This window comes from Gopherus evgoodei, chromosome 4 (assembly GCF_007399415.2).
Source record: "Gopherus evgoodei ecotype Sinaloan lineage chromosome 4, rGopEvg1_v1.p, whole genome shotgun sequence".
Taxonomy (NCBI): Eukaryota; Metazoa; Chordata; order Testudines; family Testudinidae; genus Gopherus; species Gopherus evgoodei.
The window spans coordinates 142106100-142125484 of record NC_044325.1 but is presented as its reverse complement, the minus strand read 5'-3'; the positions used below and the strand labels follow the sequence as shown (position 1 = coordinate 142125484).

Sequence of the window (19385 nt, the reverse complement as noted above, 5' to 3'; positions counted from 1 at the left end):
ACTTTGGAGAGTTCAGCTCTGGGTTAGAACTTTGCATCTCAGGCCCCTCTCTAGTCCAGATGTTGGGCTTTTCATACAATGTTAATTTCTGAATTCCCGTTCTCTCTCTCTCTCTCTCTGCCAGCGCCGTTTGGGAATGGGCAGCATGACTTAGGAAATAGCAAATGGGTAACACGGTTAGGTTAGCATGCAAAAAGGACTAATGACAGGCTAATTCAGAGGCAGTGTGGAGCAGGGGACTGGCCACAGGACTAGGAGCTGGGAAACCCTGAGTTTTATTCTTGGCCCTGACACTGACAATGTCAGCTTTGTGATGGCAACTTAACGTCTTTATATTGTACGAACATTAACGTATTCATTCCCCCTACTTTCCCCTGGCCTGAGAAGTAGGTAGGCAGGACCGTTGACCGTGATCAGGGGACCCACGATTCTGTTCTCAGCTCTGCTTCTGACTCACGTTTGGGCACTGGGTAAATCATCTCATCTCTTTCTAGAATTTGAAACTTGCCATTCCCATAGTCACTAAACACACAGTAATTGTTAGGTCTGTTTTGCCTAGCAGCAGGGGGTGAGTGTTAAGTTTCTTGTCAGCATTCAGACCCAATGGGCTGGATTCTGATGTTACAGCACCATAAAGCAGGAGTAGATTTTACCACTTAAATTACCTTGGTGTAAAAAGCTAGGTGAGATCAAAATTAAGCCATTTGCTCAGTGGAAATAAATTGTGGGTATTTTTTGACTTCTAATCTTGATCAGACACTGGACATTTTTGAGTAAGAAACAGTAAATCTCAAAGGGACGCTCTTTGAGCAAAGGTAGGGGGCAGATTTTTAAAGGTAAAGATTTTTACAGATGCAGATAGAGGCCTATTGAAATCAATGTGAGTTAGGCACATAGGCACTTCTGAAAACCCCCCTAGGCACCTCTCTGTATCTTTAGGCACCCAAACACCTGTAAAAATCTGTCCCATGGTGCTTCATGAGATTTGCAGGTTTAGTGATAGGTTACTGGGGTAGCAGTGGTGTTTGCCTTCTTGGGACAGCACCTGATGCTCCCTGCTTTGCTCCCTTTCCCAGCTACCCTTTACATAAAGAAATGCCACCTGACTTGATTTCTGCTGGTTTCCCCCTGTTGCATTCCGTCACCTCTTTGTTTCATGGTGGGGAGGGGCCCTCTCTATTAGATTTACTGTAGGTCTCATGAATACTTCTGTATTCAGAGACTGTGTGTGGACTACTGGACAGGGAGTTGCATTGGGAATCAGTGATTTCTGTGCCCAGCTCTGGGCAAGTCAGGTCACTGCGTTGTGCCTCAGTTTCCCCTTCTGCAAAATGGAGGTGATGTCTCTTACCCTCCTTGACTGAAAAGCGCAAAGTATTATGTCATAAGTGAGATGGAGGAATTCTACCTTGTTAACAAGACAAATGGAAACACTGACAGAGCCACCTGCTGGGGCATGTGTAATAAACCTGGTCATATAAGTAATAATAAAAATCAACCTGAAATATGTAACAGCAAAAACAGCTGGTGAGATAACCATCAATTTTCTCTCTCCCCCTCCCCCTTTTGTCACCCACTCACCAGCCGAAACGGACAGCGAGCTCCTCACTGTGAGGCCCGTCTGCCCCATAACTGATAAGCCAGGGAGAGCTCGGCCACCCGTGCCATCTGAATGTGATTGGCGGAAGCTCTTGAGGGCTTTGTGTTTGAATTAATAACTATCCTGTGCTATCTCACCAGCCGTCAGGCTGTCTCCTTCCCTGCGGGATGCAGTGGGACCACTGTTTCAATGAAGCGCCTCTGATAAGTGTGATGTTTTATGCAAGAGTGAATTCCAGCTGGGCTTGGACACCCTTTACCTTTGGTTCATAGGGTTCTTGTTTGATGTCCAGGCTGCCATGGCATACAGGGATGGGGGCAATAGGGGAGAGGGACTCGCTAATTGGCTAAGTCTTCTCTGAACAGCTGGTTGCTGTGTCTACTGACTGGTGCCTGGGCATTAACCAATTAGCTGAGTCCCCCCCACGGAGCCTCAGTACAGTGCTTGGACATGCTGCTGCAAGTGAGCTGGACTCAAACCAGGCCCTTTGTGGTGCATGGGTATCGGTGGCCAAACTTACAAGGACAGGTTGTGATCCCCACGTTACTCACATTGGTAGCAGCCCAACTGGTTTCACAAACTGGCCCATAGATGGGGAAATCAGGGCAGTGGTATTGTGGGGCTTCATAGCCCCTTCCCCAAATCTATGTAGATGCTCCCACTGGAATAGTCCCTTCCCGAAAGTGAAAGTCGCTCCTCCTGGCCACGCCAGCAGCAGACACGCAGAGCTGGTCTCAGCTAGAATTTGCTCTGTGTTGATCTTAACACTGCTAAGCAGTGGATAAAAGTAATCAGGGTTTAATGCAGAATTAATAAGACTGTTGCGTGTTAATCCAGTCCAACAGTAAAAAGCAAATGTACTGAGGCATAACAACTAAGCAACCAGATTTCCATTTAAGTCATTAGAACTTAATAAGTAATGAATGGCAAATGATTTCTATTTATCTATCACCCAAAAGCCATGGTATTAATGCTCAAATGCATTGCTCCATGCGTCCATGCTACACAAGCCAAGCCTGGCTAATCTTTCCTTCTAATTCCAGCCAAATACTCTTGCTGTCCTCTACTGCCCTTCTCTGTGGTGGTTATGGACTGCAGCTGTCAGGCATTGATTTTCTATATGTCAACAGTGCAAGAAGGTCAGACAAACTTGTGTCCATGATTCCCAGGTGTCTGGGTGAAATGGCCAGATCTCACTTGTTCAGCACCACAAGCAGATCAAGGTTAAAAAATTAAAATTCTAGAGGGGTTAGGGCGAAGGGCTGAGAGCCAAGGAGAACAGAAAATTCTCAGCCTGCCTGAGCCAAGTTGACTCTGTTGTAGGACCCTGGGCGCATCACTCCACCTTAGACCTGTCGTTTGTAAATTGTCATCCTTTGGGACAATGTCGTCTTGTCACAACAGCAGGAGGTTGCATTGCTGGGTCATGATGTCCGGTTGCAAATTTTCAAGAGCCCTGACGATATTTTGAAACACATTCATGTCCTGCAAGCTTAGTTTTCAGGAAGCAGGATGATCCAGTCAAAACTGGGAATGTCTCATGAAAAATGGGACAGCTGCTACCTTACTTGACCTCTCAACTTGCTGCCCTAGGCCATCCAGCTGGGGAAATGGGGCAAGAAAAGCTTTGTCTTAAATGCTGCATCTGGGCAGAGTGGAACTCACTTGAGGAAATAAATCAGATGTCAGAATAAATAGAAAAAATGAAAACTAGAGCACCCAAGATTCCAGACACTGTTTTAGGACTTGTAATATTTCACTTTCTGAACTACAGCACGCCAGGGGCATAGTGACCTCTGTCAATATCAAAAAAGCTACATCATGTATTATGAAAATAGACAAACTATACTCTCAACTCCTCTGCCTCTGCAGTGAGCAGGGGAGGGGACTGCATCAGCCCCACCCTGCATTGCCGAGCCAGCTGATTTCTGCCAGTTTGATTTTTCTTGTTGTTGCTCAGAATATGCTGAATGCCAAATCTGGAAAGACCAGCTGTCTGGGAGGGTGGATTCCTTAGCCCTGCGCACAGCACAGGGAGGAACAGGAGGAGAGCATCAATGCTGCAGTCGTGCTATCCAGTTCAAAGTTGCGTCAGCAGCAATTCCATGATAAAGCACAGACAGCTTGTATTTGTTGCTTTATGGCATTGCCCCCAGCCTGAAGGCTGGCACGTGAGGGAAAACAAATTGGTTTTATAGCAAATGCGAACAGGCAGACAAAACCCCAAACTAAACGCTAAAGCAGTTATTTTTAAAGAGAAGATTTCTCACGGGAACAAATGGACACAGCTGTGGTTAGTAACAGACTTCAAGCGTTTTCTAAGGCTTCTTCTCAGTGCAGAGAAGCAGAGATATTTTTAGACTTTCCTTAATAATAATTTCCACTCTGGTAACACTGTTCATCAGAGAATTTTCTCTGCACGTTACAAGCTTTTAAACTTCTCAGCACTCCCAGGAGGTATTTACCCTCATTTGACCAATACACAGAGAAGAAGTGGCTTGCCTGTGGTCCCAAGGGAGTCAGCGGCAGAGCTGGGAATGGACCCCTGGAGTCCTGAGTCCCCTGCTTGGCCCACTTGAGCTGTTTCACCACGAGGTGCTAGCCTCTCTCAAACTTGGTTATTGAGATCGGTTGCATCATAAGTTTATGGGGCTATTTTCTAGTAACCTTTCAGTTTTTTAGTCACTCAATCTTTATGGACTCAGCCCGAGTGGAGAGCAAGTCTCATAAATGCAGCTGGTTAATGGTGAGGCCCAGCCCTGTCTTGCTGTGTCCGCCATAGTCGGTCAGACCTATTTCCAAACAGGTTGATTGCATCCTGATCTAGGCCAGGCCACGCCCCTCTCCTCCCCTCCCTAGGGACCCAGAGAACATTAAAAGGTAATTAGATATTTATAAAGGACAGCAGAGAAGCCTCTCCCTGGGAGGATGAATTAGCTCAAAGACATTATCTAATTTTCAGCTGTCTGAAGGAAAGGGCTCCCTGCTGAGAGGACGTGCCTTTAAAGCACAGCCTGAAATGACTTGAGATCCAGCAATGATCCATTATGAATAGCAAATGGGATGGTGGAAAATGCGTCCCTGGAAAAGCAGCGAGAGAAGGGGGCCATGTCAACAGTGTGACCTGCCAATGAGATGAAATTCACCCCTGTGCAGGGGCCCAAAACAAATCCTAGCACCACTTGCTGAAGTGGGACATAAGTGGTGCAGAGGGACGAATTTAATCGGTAGTGACCTCAGACAGAGAGAAGCTTGTTTGCAATGTGCCACACATTCCGTCCCTCCCTCTCTCCCTCCGTCTCTCTGACTGGTACAATCCGACCTTAGACTCTAAAGTCATGCTCCTGAGCTGTATGAACTCCACATGAGAAACATGCACAAGCCATGTTAACGCCACATGTAGAACCCACAGGATTCATGCTAGGCGAGCCATGAATAAGTGAGTACGTGCCCCATGTAATAGGTGAATACATGCCCCAAAGAATTCCATGTTCGGCATTTTGGATGAGGAGCCAAACAACCTAGCTTGTTTCCCAGCCACTGTGTCTCTGGTAGTTAGTCAGTGCCAACACCTGGCATGCATTCCCAGGCTGAGATGCCCCCTCTTACCCGTAAAGGTGATGATGGCTATTGAGATGAAAACCAGTTCTGTGGGAGCTCCCATCGTGTGCCTCGGGGTAGTAGTTATCTTTATTGAGGAATAGAGACAGAGACCCTGCAAGAGAAAGAAAAGAGGATTTCTTTACAGAAGCTGGGCAGTCTGGTTCCAGCTGTTCCAGAGTCTAACTTCCAGCTGGAAAATCCCCACTGGCTGGCTGACTGATGTGGAGCACTCCCTTTGCAGGGGTTGGAAAATCATTCCCCTCCAGACACACACGTTTTACAAAAACAAAAAATTGTTTAACTTATTCAGGTTTTCCAGAAAAGCAAAAATATTCAGATTTGGGGGGTTTGGACAAAAAAAAATTATTTGGTGAAAATTTGTTTTGTACGAATTCATGTTTGCACTGAAAAAATAGTTTTGACAAAAAACTTCTGACCACCTTTACCTCCAGGCACTGCTGCTAACCTGAAATTTTCCGTTCAGATCCCCTCTCAGTTTTGTGGTTCTCTTCTTAATCTCATGGTCAAGCTGTCCCTTGCCCCTGCCTCCTGGTCCACAGGTCATGACAAGCCAAAGGAGACCAAAGGGGGGGGGGAAGCCTAAGCATTCTCTTTTCCCAATCACATTCTCATCTCACTGTCCCATGATGTGTGAATCAGCCCAAGAGTTGCCTCCAGTGTCCCATTGGGCGGGGTGGGATGGCCCTGCTCAGTTGTTATAGCGATGGGTGCGCTATGAGACGGAGAGGATCAGCTGTTGTGCTCAGTGGTGATATTTTGGGGAGTCCTCTTGGAGGCTTCGCTGCAACTTACTTGATCTTTTTGTATTTCTCTGCATTGAAGCCTATGAGTAGTTAAAACGAGACAAGGGAACACCTGGGACATTTGCTGGTGCAGTGATGTTGGTTAGTGGATGCAGCAATTTTGCTAGTCCCCTAAGAGGGTTCCATCTTTTCCAACTTCTCCCTTGGATCAAAAAAGCCTGCAGCAGCTTATGAACCTTCTGCTGCAACATTTCCCTGATGACTAGCTCAGCTGTTTCCCTTTAACAAGAATATTGAAACTGAGCTAATTTTTTTTCCTCTTAACAAAAGCGACTTTTAAAAAATGACATTCAGGGGCTGCTTCTTAGCCATGTATTCTTGGGTGTTCCTCTTAAAGTGAATCCCCAATAAACCAGTATTTAAACCACTTGACAATGGCTAGGCAGCTGGTATGCTATGATTGCTGCTTAGCCACTGTTCGTCGCTCTATCCCTTTTCCCTCGTGCTCCCCACAACATCTGTTTGCTGTACCCACCTGCGAGCTCTCATCTTAAACTTAGAGTGTAAGTTCTTTTGGGCAAGGTTCTATGTTATATGCTTGTCCAGTGCCCAGGACAGTGGGGGCTTAGATAAATCATAAATAATTGAAATCACGTGCCTGACTACAGAGCTGGTTCCATGCGTATTTCTGCTCACTGACACCAGATCCAGCATGCTTGATTTGCAAGGTGGAAAGATGATCTAGCTCATGCTGCACAACTGACATTTGAAAAGCCTTTTGGACTCTTTCTGCCTCTTACTTCCTCCCCAGGAACAAAAGTCTACACTACTGGGGCTTAGGAGAGAGAAGACTGGACCAGATATAAACCTCCCCAGCATTCTGCGGAGCTTGGATACAGGGATTTGGATCAGACCTTTGCTTTTAATGATGCATGAAGCAGCTGAGAACCCTACTCTCCCATAGCTGTAGTGACTTTTCAGGACTTGTGGTGGTGTTATATTTGTATTAAGGTGATGCCTAGAGTCCCCAACCAAGACGAGAGCACCATGGTTTGCCAGGAGCTGTACATACCCATAGTAAGAGACAGTCCCTGCCCCAAAGAGCTTGGAGTCAAGATAGACAAGACAGACAAAAGGTGGGAAGGAAGTATCATTATCCCCATTTTACAGGTGGGGAACTGAGACACAGAGAAATTAAGAGTTTGCGTCTAATTTACATTAAAGCTGCTTTAGGCCACTTTTATGGTGTAATGTGGACTCACTTGAAATGAGAATCATGCCCTGAGTGTTGTGCTGAGACCCCCCCCTTGCTGACCAGTCTTGTTTCACTGTTTCCTTGTACTGCCCGACTGACCTGTCTGTATCAATCTGTGCTCTCTTGTCGTAAGCTCCCTAGGGCAGGGAACATCTGTTTTGTTCTGTGTCTGTACAGTGCCTAGCCCAGGAGGGTCCAGGTCCATGACTGGGACTCTTAGGCGCTGTGATAACGCATGTCATTATTATAACAAGAAGTGACTCTCCTGCATCATGTAGACCAGGATTACTCAACTGGTGGGTCTCAAAAGGCAATGGGGGGGGAGGGGTGTCATGAGATGCTGGCGATTTTATTACGACGCACAGCAAAGAAGATCTCACGCCTGCACAGGTCAAGTACTCTCTGTCGGCCTCTCACAACACACATACACCAGTTATCTAGGCTTCGCATTGATACATTTTTTATTCTTACTGTTAGAGTATGTGGAAGGAGGTCATGAAAAATATTGACTTCGAATAAGAGGTCTCCAATCTGAAAAGGCTGAGAGACACTGGGCTAGGGCTCTCCTGAGTCCTTGTCCAATGTTGTATCCACAAGGGAATCCTCCCTATTGGGGTAAAAAGATGCATTTGGTCAGCAGTTAAGGCTTGATGACACCCGGAGAGCAGATCTGTTGATGTGTCACTTCTCTTATTTTAATTACACTTTACATTTTTCTGCTTTATAAAATACAGATGCTGCATTAGAATGAAAGGAAATTTCATTCTGCCTTTCCTGGGTGTGTAGCTTAAACAAACTCTAGTTCCAAGTGTATGTGACTTGGTAGGAGCTGTCATCATAGAAGGAGAGGGGTTGAGTCTCAATAACCTCTGTGCATATTTTCTTGTGCCAGCTTCCCCTTAGTGTTTTCTTCTCTGTCTCCCAGCAAGGCAGATATCTCGTCACAAGTGAGCTGGCTTTAAGTATTTATCAAGCAGCGCTTAATTGTATTTTGAACCCCAGTCCTGCTTGTTTGAATTTATGCCAAGTCTCAGCAGCTAGAGCCCACCCCCAGCTTCACAATGCCCCGATTGCTACTATTCAAATCATCTTCTCATTTTAACTCTCTTTATCAATGAATGTCCTCCAAGTCTCCAAAATCTCTCTCTCTCCTCTCTCTCATAGCTCTTTCCTTTAACAAAGTTTTTCATGCAAGATTGCCTGGCTAAATTCTAAACTGGCTTATTCCATTCTGCCAAACTAGCAGTTCCCCTCTGTGGATTCAGCTGAATCCAGTCTTCATTAATTTGTTATTGGTCCAGAATACCTGCTGCATTTCATCTCAGAAGTGGTTGCATTACAGTGGTGGATGAGAAGCCCCTCTGCACCAGCCCCCTGTTTATCTGACTAGTAAAGAGAGTGTAGCATTTATTCAGATTTCTAGTGTGAATGCTGTAGGTTAAAGGATGTTCTCCAGTTTCAAATGATGGGTGTTTTGGAAAAGAGGAGTTTGGATAAATCATGTTCTATTGATTATACAGCCTGTACAGTATTTACGGTTCATTCAGGAGGAAAGGCACCATACAAATATGTTTTGCTACTGTGTATTTACTCTGCAGACTAACATGAGGAAGGCCAGTTGAGGACACTTAACTGCCTGCAAGACAGGACTTCACAGTTCTGCTGCTTCATGTTTTGGCGGTGCCCTTATGTGTTTCAAACCATCGGATTCATTCCTTATGGCCCAGCAGAGACACTTCTTTGGCAATGCTTGAAAGTTCCCCAAGAATGCTAGTACCAGTGCAACTAGCTGTGGAAATGGGAAGACCCAGCTTTGTTTATTTCATCAGATGAAGAGAAAGGGGATCAGTCACATCTACCCACACAGCCTTTTCTTTCCCGCTCTATAGACTCATAGACTCTAGGACTGGAAGGGACCTCGAGAGGTCATCGAGTCCAGTCCCCTGCCCTCATGGCAGGACCAAATACTGTTTCCAAATACAGGACAAATCGCTTTGTCCAGGGGACAATCAGAATGGACCTGCGTCTAGAACAAAGAAAAGTGACCCAGTGACACTAAGCAAGACCTATGTAATCAGCTAACAGAGTCATGCCATTTGAAGTCCAGTTTATGAAATAATGGGCTGGGGTGGGATTTATGAGCTCGCTGTACCATTTCTCTCATTTCGGTGACATTTTCATTGCTTCAGGATTCTAGAGGGATATTAATGCTGATCTGCTGGCACCTGCTTGATGTTATGATGAGCTGGTTTTCATTGGCACTGAACGTCTCAAGGAGTCTTATCTGGAAAGAGGGAGTACATGTCTCAAAACAAGATTTAAGTCATGCGTATGTCAGAAGTGGGGACTTCTCATGTGTTGGGCCTCACCAGGGCTGTGTTATCCCCCTTGAAAATGTCTGGCAAAAATGCGAACATGATCAATATGAAGAGCTCAAGGTGGGGCCAAGGTATGGTCAACACTTGGAGAGGCTGCAGAATGGACAGAGAGATTGCTGCAAATGGTGACGTTTGCGTTACCTACAATTAGAGATGGGAATAGAACCTCCCGTGGCTATTCAGCTCAGTGTAGGGCCTGACTCAAGAAGATCAGAGCTGGGCCTGACTTTGAACTTCCCCAATGTTCAGGGCTTTGAATCCACCTTAGAAAGGGAAGTCTGAGCTCTGAATACTTCATCTGGAGCTGAGCTTCCCCAGAGTTTTGGATCTCTGATGATCCAGGCCAGACCTGTCTCTACCTCTAATTAGAAGAGTGCCTCTGGGACTTGCTTCCCCATTTGTATATGCTATTTTGACAACCACTCCAGAGCCTTCTGTTGCACTAAAAGGGGATCTGTCAGGCCCACTGATGGATGCCCTCATTAACAGAGGAAGGGTGTGCATGTCTGAAACACATACATGTAGCTGCTGAAGCATTAAGTTTTTCCTAGGAAGCCCCTGGGAGCTGGGAAAGATCCATTAACATGGAAATGACATTATGGTGCTAGAGTGAGACACTTAGAATTCCCCTGAGCCTCCCTGCCTTCCAAGCCCCCCTCAGTATGAGTGCTTTCTTTGGGAGCTGAGCCTGTGGATGAAGTCACTCTAAAATGCACTGAGGTTCCTTGTGGTGAACAAGCACATGCAGACGCATATATGTGAACACGTTCACCTGGAATCGCTGAGGAAAATTACTGGTGACTCGATAAGGACTGGAGGGTTGGAAGTTAGGATGATGTGACGCTGCCTTCACAGATGGATTTCACTCCAATCTGGTTAGTTACCTATGACTAGCTACTTCAGTTCCAAGAACCTGTGAAGACTTCCTATTTGGGATCTAAACAATCTATGCTAAAGTCTGTCTCAGCTTGTAGTTAACTGTGATGCTCTGTTACCATCTCCAGATCTGAGGAAAAGCTGTGTGAAGTTTGAAAGCTTGTCTCTTCCACCAAGAGAAGTTGCTCTATTGAAAGATATTACCTCGCCCACCTTGTCTCTCAGATCTGCCAGTATCATATGTGGAATGAACCATCTATTAAGTCTTTAAACTTCTTCACTGGAGGCCCTCATCCACTGTGCCATCACTAACCATTGACATTCAGTTGACATCAGTGGCTATTGTGAAGTACTTGGAGTATATACACCAGGCACTTTCAGCATAGATACACTGGGGGACAATCAGCCAGCATAGCAGGGGTGGTCTGCATGTTGTATTCAGGGGCATAACAGTTGTATTCTATGTGGATGCACCTGGAACTCACAGCAGAAGTCAAGGCAGATTTAAAAAAAAAAAATCCAGACTGCCTGTTCAATCCTTCTCTACCCGTGAAAAAGGCCTATATTAAAATCCCTGTTCTCAGCCACCCCTTCCCCAGACATACGCTTGGAAAACCAGTGCATTTGCACCAAACTGTGTCCATTGAGAAGTGGCCCCCTAGGGCTCCCAGCATAGGCAATGCTGTACCTCCTCAGCAGTGCTCACTGCCTCAATCTGTCAACTCCCACCCTTCGGCGAGGAGCTGGGCTTTAACAGAAGGAGACTATGATGCCATCACAGCCACTGTGCAATCTATTAAATGAGTGTAGTTTAATCCTCCATGGTTAAGTGACAAGATGAGCATTTGGGCATAAACGTAACCATTCCTACAGCAGCAGCATCCCGTAATAAAAGGGCATTCCTGACTCTGTTGCCATGGCTGGGACAGGGAGCCAGGCATTCATACAGTGCTGAAAGGGAGGATGGTGAAGCCAGGAAGGTCCCAAACGTGACCTTTGTTTGGCTTTGGTTTGCAAAGTCCATGCAATATTTTGTACATTTTTTTCTCCCCAGAACAAAATGCCTCAGTGTTTTGGATTTGAATTAATTTTATTATAACGTATTTGTTTGTTCATTCTTCCTAAGAACCAGTGCCATAACGGCAGCCCATGTTCAAGAGCAGAGATGGGACTGGATCTAAATGCCAAACTTAAACTTTCCTGAAGTTCGTGAGATTCAGCATTCAAAACAGGATCCAAGTTTTGCAGTTGGTCCCTGCTTCCATAAGGAGACTGGTATGAATTCTACACCCCAGACCAGAATATCCTCTAATGGTCAGGTGTCCAAAATCCAAACCATGATCCAGGTTTGGCAGCTGGCCTCACAGTCTGTAATGGGTCAAACCAAATGTCCAGATTACAGGGGTTCAAAATCTATTTCTGTTTTGCAGCTCAGTTCTGTCTGGATTCATGAGCAACCTTACAATAACAAGACAGCGAGTGATACCCCTGCATTTGTGAGCAACCCTACAAGAAAACAAACAAGCTGACAAAAACCAACACGTGCACAGCCGCAACGCTTCTGGGCAAGTCTACAAAAGCAAACTGGCTCTTCACACAACCAAGGAAACAGCACTGGTAAGGTCACTGATCGGGGTGTGCAATGGGGTGTCCACCCCACACAGGACTGAGTGGGGTTAAGTTGGCTGGGATGTCCAATTAACTCCACAGGCTGCACTTGGAACAGGAGCCAGGGAGCAGAAGATTGATTATGATCAGGCTCATAAAACCAGGTAGCAGGCTACAGACTGGGCTGCTGAGAAAGGACAGTCACTTCCTGGGAAGAGGGAGGAGAGTTCTTGGAGGTGGTACACCCTGAGAGAGAAGGGGAACCAGAGAGTTGGAAGTAGCCCAGGGAAGGAGCAGTGAGGGCAGAGAGAAGAAGCCCAGAACTGCTGAGCTGAGGGTCCCTGGACTAGAGGCAGGCCTGGGTTCCCCTGCCAGCTGCAGAGGCAGTGACTGGGAAGACTGCCTAGGACTGTTGTTGGACTGAACCCTGGAAAGGAACGCTTAGTGACCTGGCCAGAGGGCTAAGTCACGAAGGAGATGCTGAGGGTCCTGGAGTAACAGTCCGAGTGATGGCGCACAACCCGCAGACAGGAGTGTTGGCCTTGAGAGCTAATCCCCAGAGTGACCAAGAGGAGGCACCAGACCGGCAGTGAGTGGAGCACCCAGTGAGAGGGATGTAGCTCCTGTTGAACACTGGGTGCAACCAGGAAAACAAGTTCAAAGGTCTGTTGGTTCCGCTGGCATATACTCTAATCCAGGGTGTGGGCTGGGTACATCTTGTCTGCTCTCCTATCCAGCCTCCCACCATGCCAGCAGGAGGTGCAAGAGGTGCTATACAATTAGCTATGGTGGCACAAAGTGGTAACGAAGTACCCTCTGCGATCCCCACTCTGAGTCCCTAGAGCAGGCAGCATTCCAAGATGAGTCGGGCAGGGGGGTGTTCAAGGAGGGGCTTGGTGGTCTTGTTTCCTGGGAATTCTCCAGCCACCACAAGGCCCATAGGTTCTATGGGCAGCAGCAGTAGGTTAGAAAAGCCCTGAAGGCTCTGCACTGGCATAGGAGTGAGTTCAGGCCTTCAAGTCCAAGGCATTCATGGATGAGCTGGCTAGGCTGAGAAAGAGAGTGACACTGAGAGGCTGGCAGTAAGCCTGGTCTGTGGCAAAGGTCTGTCCTTCTCTGTTTATACCAAATTTTCCCCCAAAATTCTTGGGTTGTGAAAAAAACAAGCATTTGGGTTTCACCCTTTTTAACCTGAATTGTGTAAGTGCTGGAACACCACAGACATGGCTCCTCCCGCACAGAGTCCCTGCCAGATGGCACAGAGCACCTGCTCTGAGTAGGGCAACTGCTGCTTGGCAACAGCTGCTTGGCTGTGGGGGAGTGAGCCAGGCAGGGAGCCAGGCGATAGCCCCAGTCCTTTTGCTGCCAGACAGAGCCTCTTCCTGGCCCCCTCAACAGCTCTTCGGTGCAGTCCCCTCTGCCTTTCCTGAACAGAGGGGATGTGACAGGAGCAGGGAGCTGGGTCCTGGCAGCTGAGACCCTCTGACTGCTGCAGCAACAGGCCTGCAGAGAGTGGAAGGGTCCCTGCCACCTGAGCCTGCTGGCCTCCCATGAGAGTACCAGCTATCCCTCACCCCCCCTTCCCCCTGGCCTCCCATGAGAGTACCAGCTATCCCTACCCCCCGGCCTCCCATGAGAGTACCAGCTATCCCTCTCCCCCTCCCCCCGGCCTCTCATGAGAGTACCAGCTATCCCTACCCCCCCCCCGGCCTCCCATGAGAGTACCAGCTATCCCTACCCCCCCCCGGCCTCCCATGAGAGTACCAGCTATCCCTCTCCCCCTCCCCCCGGCCTCTCATGAGAGTACCAGCTATCCCTACCCCCCCCGGCCTCCCATGAGAGTACCAGCTATCCCTCACCTCCCTTCCCCCGGCCTCCCATGAGAGTACCGGCTATCCCTCACCCTCCTCCCCCCGGCCTCCCATGGGAGTACCGGCTATCCCTCACCCCCTCCCCCCGGCCCCGGCCTCCCATGAGAGTACCGGCTATCCCTCACCCTCCCCGGCCCCGGCCTCCCATGAGAGTATCGGCTATCCCTCACCCCTCCCTGGCCCCGGCCTCCCATGAGAGTACTGGGTATCTCTCATCCCCTGGCCTCCTATGAGAGTACTGGGTATCCCTCACCCTCTGGTCCTTCATTTTTGTTTTTTTGCCATTTTACACCCAATTAATTTCTTTAAAATACACCCTGATAAATTAGCAGGAAATTTTAAACCAACTCCCCCCCCCCCCACTCCCCGGAAAGCAAAGGCCCTATCCATGGCACAGCCATGGCCCTCAGCACAGTCTCTCCAGAACATCCCAACCCCTGGGGGCAAATCTGAGCTCCCATGGCTCAGGCAGAATGGCAAGGTGGCTTGTTATCTCAGCTGTGAGAGCTTTGTGAGGGATCCATTCTTCCACACTAGAATCTGTCAGCTGCAGCTACACCCTGAAGTGACCCAGAAGAGCTGGAAGATGTGGGTGGGTTGAGCAACAGTAAGTGGATTGCAGTAAGATTTTCTGAGCAGGCTCTTTCCTCGCTGTGTGGTAATTGCACAAGCCCAGTTGAAAGTGCTGCTGGGTACAGTGTTTTTAAAGGAAGGAGTGTAGCCCTGGGAGGCTCTTTCTCTGCGGGATTATGAGGGGAGCAGATGGTGCTTACAACCAGTAGCTCATTCTCTACTGGCTGTGCCTCTGGGGCAGCAGCAACTGCACCCGGGGAGGTCTGGTGCTGGAGTTATAGGCTATGTACTTTCAGGATTCATTTTATTATTGCCTGATGGGCTGTGGCTCAGTGGAAGCGCTAAGAAGGCTGAACCAATACGTTGGCTCTTACCATGCATTCCCAAAGCTGCCCGGTTCCCACTGACTCTGAAGTCCTGATTTCAAGGCAAATCTACTACAAAGGGTTAAATATTTTGGGGGCAGGGGAACGCTCCTCAGTTTCTATCTACTGTGCACTTGTGAAGAGGGTTCACTTGTTGCAGGGAGTTAATGCACTGGCCTATGACCTTTGGAGACCTTGGTTGAAATCTAGTCAAATCTATTCTGAAATAAGCGAAGTGTTTTCATTCTGCTTAGCTTACATTTACTCCATCACAAAACCACTGCACACTTTGGTCTGATTAGCTCCAGTGGGGGTGGGCAGATCTGGAATAGCGTTAAGAGCAAGAGGATGGGAAGACTGAGATGCATTGACAGAGTGATGCTGGGAACTAATAAGTGCTTTTAGCTGTCCAGACAAAGTATGAGGGGCAGAGGCAGGAACTGCAGTCACTGAATCAAGATCTTTTTCAAGCACCTTGGGCCCAGATTGGGTGTTGAACATCGCAAAGCAACAAGTGGGATGAGGTCAGGACTGAGTAGCATTAGCGGAGCTGTACAGGTGGTTTGTATAACATTTTGTCCACACTACACCTGCTGTCTGCAGTTATTTTGTGACCCCTACAACACAGGAATCACAACAGCTGTTGAGCATCTGCTCTGTCCCATCTGGGGCCTCTAGACTGACTGCACATTCAGGGCAAGGGATACTGCATGTGGGGCAGTAGCTACTTTCTCCTTCTGCTCAAATACCTCCAGGGCTTGAATCGCATTCAGCGTGGTGATAGTGCTACGAACATCAAGCCATCACTCTCTGAGGCTTGAGTACTCAAGAATGATGCTCATCCCATCTCTGGCAGGGCTCCAGCCTGCTCTAACCAGCAACTAGAAAAAGTGACCAACTAGAGTGACCATTGGGAAGTCCCAATATTAGGGGCTTTGTCTTGTACATGCAACTACACCCCCGCCCTTGGGGAAAAAAAAAGTGTACTGATTTTTCACACTTTCTGTCTGGTCACTCTATGACCAGCTGCTATTGGAAACTTATTGGTGCAAAGCCCATTAACCAGCTATAACTCTGAAAAGCACTGGAAATAAAGACCCTGATTGTGGAGTTGGATCCACACAGGCACAACCTTACACTTGCCTAGAGCCACACTGAAGTTAATGCAAAGGTCCCTCTGCCTGGATATAATTGCAAGATAATGGCCAGAAGTTGGTAAATTCCTTTGGCTTTCTACTGGCTGGGAAGTGGCTAGAAACACTTAATAAAAGAGGAGGCTAATAGCAGGGTGCGGGATGGGGAGCAGACAGGAAGAAATAACCACAGCCGGACTGCTTGGGCACTCAGGTGCTTTCTTTACCAAACATGCTTATTAAATCTCAGCAGTGTGAGCAAAATAAACAAACAAAACAATAGCCTTTGTCTGAAACAGGCCAGAGAACAACCCCCAGCTGGGACTAACTGAGGCTAATTGCTCTCCAGTCTGGTCTAGCTAACTTTAGCTTTGTTGGGGACTAGCCCTAATTAGCACTTACTGTGGGTGGGGTTTAGTCTCTGAATCAACTGCCTCCAGGTTGGAGCTCATTTGCCAAACAGAGCTCGAGGTGCAGAGCAGCAACTAGAACAGGTAAGTTGAAGTGAATGAAAGAAAAGGAACAGGAATTTAAAATACCAAACAGAGAGGGTGAGTGGTTAGACTGCTGTCCAGCTCCCTGTTCTCTTACTGGAAAGGAAACCAGGGGCAGAATACCCCATAAATGTCCCTCTTTGGGCTTTGCTGGAACAGGGCAGTCAGAACCCCTGGTTCATGCACAGAGTTTGAGGGATTGGAATCTAAGCCAGTAAGAATCTGGGGTTGTGGGTCTTCCTTTGATAGTTAAACATTTGTCCTTCATCTCTGTGCACAGCCCTGAATGCCAGCCCCACTCTGCTTTTGCTGCATTCCTAGCTACTACAAGTTTGGGGAACCCCCTGAGGGCCTGTGTTGTGTTCCTACTGAGTCACATGCCTGGGCTTATTGCCCCTCTAAAAATGACTGTCAGAATCTGGCTCGCCTTCCTGAATTAGCTTGCTCTTTTCTAGAGATGAAGTCAAAGCTGCAGTGTTTAAAACCCAAGTTCTAAGCTGTCGTCATCCACTTTTGCTCTATAGTAAAGAGAGGGGGCAACTGCATAACTTGGACCCAGAGCCCAGTTCAGATTTGGAGGCAGCTCCAAAGTTTTCAGGTTTGGATCTGAGGTTTTGGGTTGGGCCCAGCTCTGATTTTTTTAATTTAAGGAGTCATTCCGAAACCCTACCCACCACAGGTCACACAGTCTCATCTCACGTATATTTACAACTTCATGTGAAACAACTGATTTGGAATTTATTTTGAACATATACAGTTGCTATCTCTATCAATGGAAACTACTCTACCTTTGAGACAGGCATCCCCAGAGACCAATGTCCATTTCTGCCACTTTCCTTGCAGAGCTGGTCTTTTAAGGCCAGCTCTTGAATCTGTGGACTCTATGCAAAGGTCTAGCCCAAGTGCATCAGCTTGCAGAATGTGGCCCTTACAAATGGCATAATGCAAAGGGTATTGCCAACAACCTTTGTTAACTGGCTGTAGGACCCTTACAGACCCCTAGGTGAGTCTGTTGGTTAACACACAGGCTTGCACACAATATTACTGCATTTGTTAATTGCCAGAAATGATCTACATGAATGGATGCAGCACAGAGTTGTGCGACCTGAACCCAAGGAAATACCAGTACTGCTGGATTTATTTCAGTGCCCTGAGTTGCTTGGCGTGTGGTGTGGTGTGTGCTGCCAGGATTGAAGAGAATAGGCTTTGGGAGTCTTTATTTTGTAAGTTAGTAAAGCAGCTGGGCAGACAGAAACGAGTGGAGATGAGGCTCCAATGCTTATAGCTTAGCTGATGCCCAGCTGGCGATGGTTTCTCCTGCAGGATTCTGCAGCTGCTTTGCCTGCATTTGGCAGCCCCGTGCTGGAAAGCTGGTTCTGCCAAGGTCAGGCTTTGTCATCTTTCTCCTTGCTCCTTTGCTGGAATGTCAAAGCCCAGAGCTTATGGACAGGCTGCTGGCGCTTGGGTGGTTGTGGTTGTTTTTAACTCCAAGACATGCCAGTTACTTTTTCTTGGCTGCATTGGGGTGTCCTATTGGTCATTGATGATTTTATTCCTTAATGGAAACTGACTGTTCATCAGAATCAATTACAGAACAATATCTCCTGACTCCCAAAGTGCCTCTAAGGTGTCATTTATGCTGGGGAATGAAAAGGAATTATTTAGCATGGCACATAGGGGTATAACTGGGTGTAATGAGATGAACTTGAGAAAAGGGGAGAATTTAGGCTGTATTAAGAAAAACTTCCTGACAGTGAAATATACTATGCAATAGATAAGTCTTCCCCAAGGCAAGTGGCAAAAGCCGTATCACTTGGGACATGTGAAACTAGACTGGGTGAACAAATCATGAACACGTGCAGTAGGGAAGAATCTTTCTTCAGCAGGGAGATGGATGGAGTCTATAGATGTGATTTTAAATCTTGTGTGGGCCAGATTCTGAGAAGAGCTCTCAGCACATTGGGAATCTGCCTTTTATTTAGGTGCTTAAATGGGAGCTGAGCTCTTTTGAAAGTCTGTCTTAACAGGTGGATTTGAAATCTCCAGATTGGTATTTTATAGGAGTGGATTATTCTGTGCATTGTGAAAACAGGGGCTCTGCACCCCATAGGTTCTGCTCTTGATGCACCTATACACCTCACCCTAAGGTCAATGAGAGATTTATTTTCACCCTGAGGCAAAATATACCCCTCTTCTTTCTCTCATGCTAGTATAAGTAGCAGGCAGAGCATTCTGATGTGGTCTGAGCAGGACATTAGTAAGGCTAACAGGCGTAAAGCAGAGTCTTCTAATATTCCTCCTGTTTTCCTGCTTCTTTTAAAGGCTTTTAATTAGTAGTTGGGGAGTGCATTTATGTAAGTCACAGGTCCCAAGGCTGCATTGTATCAGTGTCTCTGTACTTCTCAATCTTTCCCACTGCTTAGGCCCTGCTCCTGTAAGTTGTTCAATACAGGCAAATTCCTGTGTCTGTGCACAGCTGCATTGACTCCAGTGGTCGGCTGAGGCAGGATCTGTCCACCTACAGCAGCTTGCAGGACCAAGGCCTTGATTGTAGAGTCTTGAGGGCAAGGACTGTTGCTTTGTACATATTTGTACAGCACTTGGCATAATGGATCCCTGTTCCTGAGTGAGATCTCTAGGTGCTACTCTCAGAGACAAATTTAATAAGAGTTCAAAATACCCAGTATTAGAGATGGACCTTGAACCAACACTTCAATGTAATCTAGGTCTGAGTTTTGCAAAGGGACCGTTTTTTGTAACTGTGGAAGCAGTGTGGCCTAATGGATAGAGCACTGGGTTCGAATCCTGACTCTGCCAATTAGCCTGCTGGCTGACCTTGGGCAATTCACTCCCCCTCCCTGTGGC

The 19385-nt window shown here is 47.3% G+C and overlaps 2 protein-coding genes across 5 annotated transcripts in view; one reads left to right on the top strand and one right to left on the bottom strand.

The window, feature by feature from the left end:
• RBBP5 (RB binding protein 5, histone lysine methyltransferase complex subunit) overlaps positions 1-19385 on the top strand; it is a 118182-nt gene that overhangs the window by 72831 nt on the left and 25966 nt on the right. For all 3 annotated transcript variants that reach the window (XR_004000249.1, XR_004000248.1, XR_004000250.1), the window contains exons 14-15: positions 11603-11751; positions 11907-12093. The gene's annotated coding sequence lies outside the window, so the exon portion shown is untranslated. The remainder of the gene's footprint in view (positions 1-11602; positions 11752-11906; positions 12094-19385) is intronic.
• The window catches only part of CNTN2 (contactin 2), a 54424-nt gene that overhangs the window by 25247 nt on the left and 9792 nt on the right, over positions 1-19385 (bottom strand). For both annotated transcript variants that reach the window (XM_030561553.1, XM_030561554.1), the window contains exon 2: positions 5210-5315. In XM_030561553.1, coding sequence (XP_030417413.1) covers positions 5210-5264 — 55 coding nt within the window. In that variant the 5' untranslated portion in view covers positions 5265-5315. The remainder of the gene's footprint in view (positions 1-5209; positions 5316-19385) is intronic.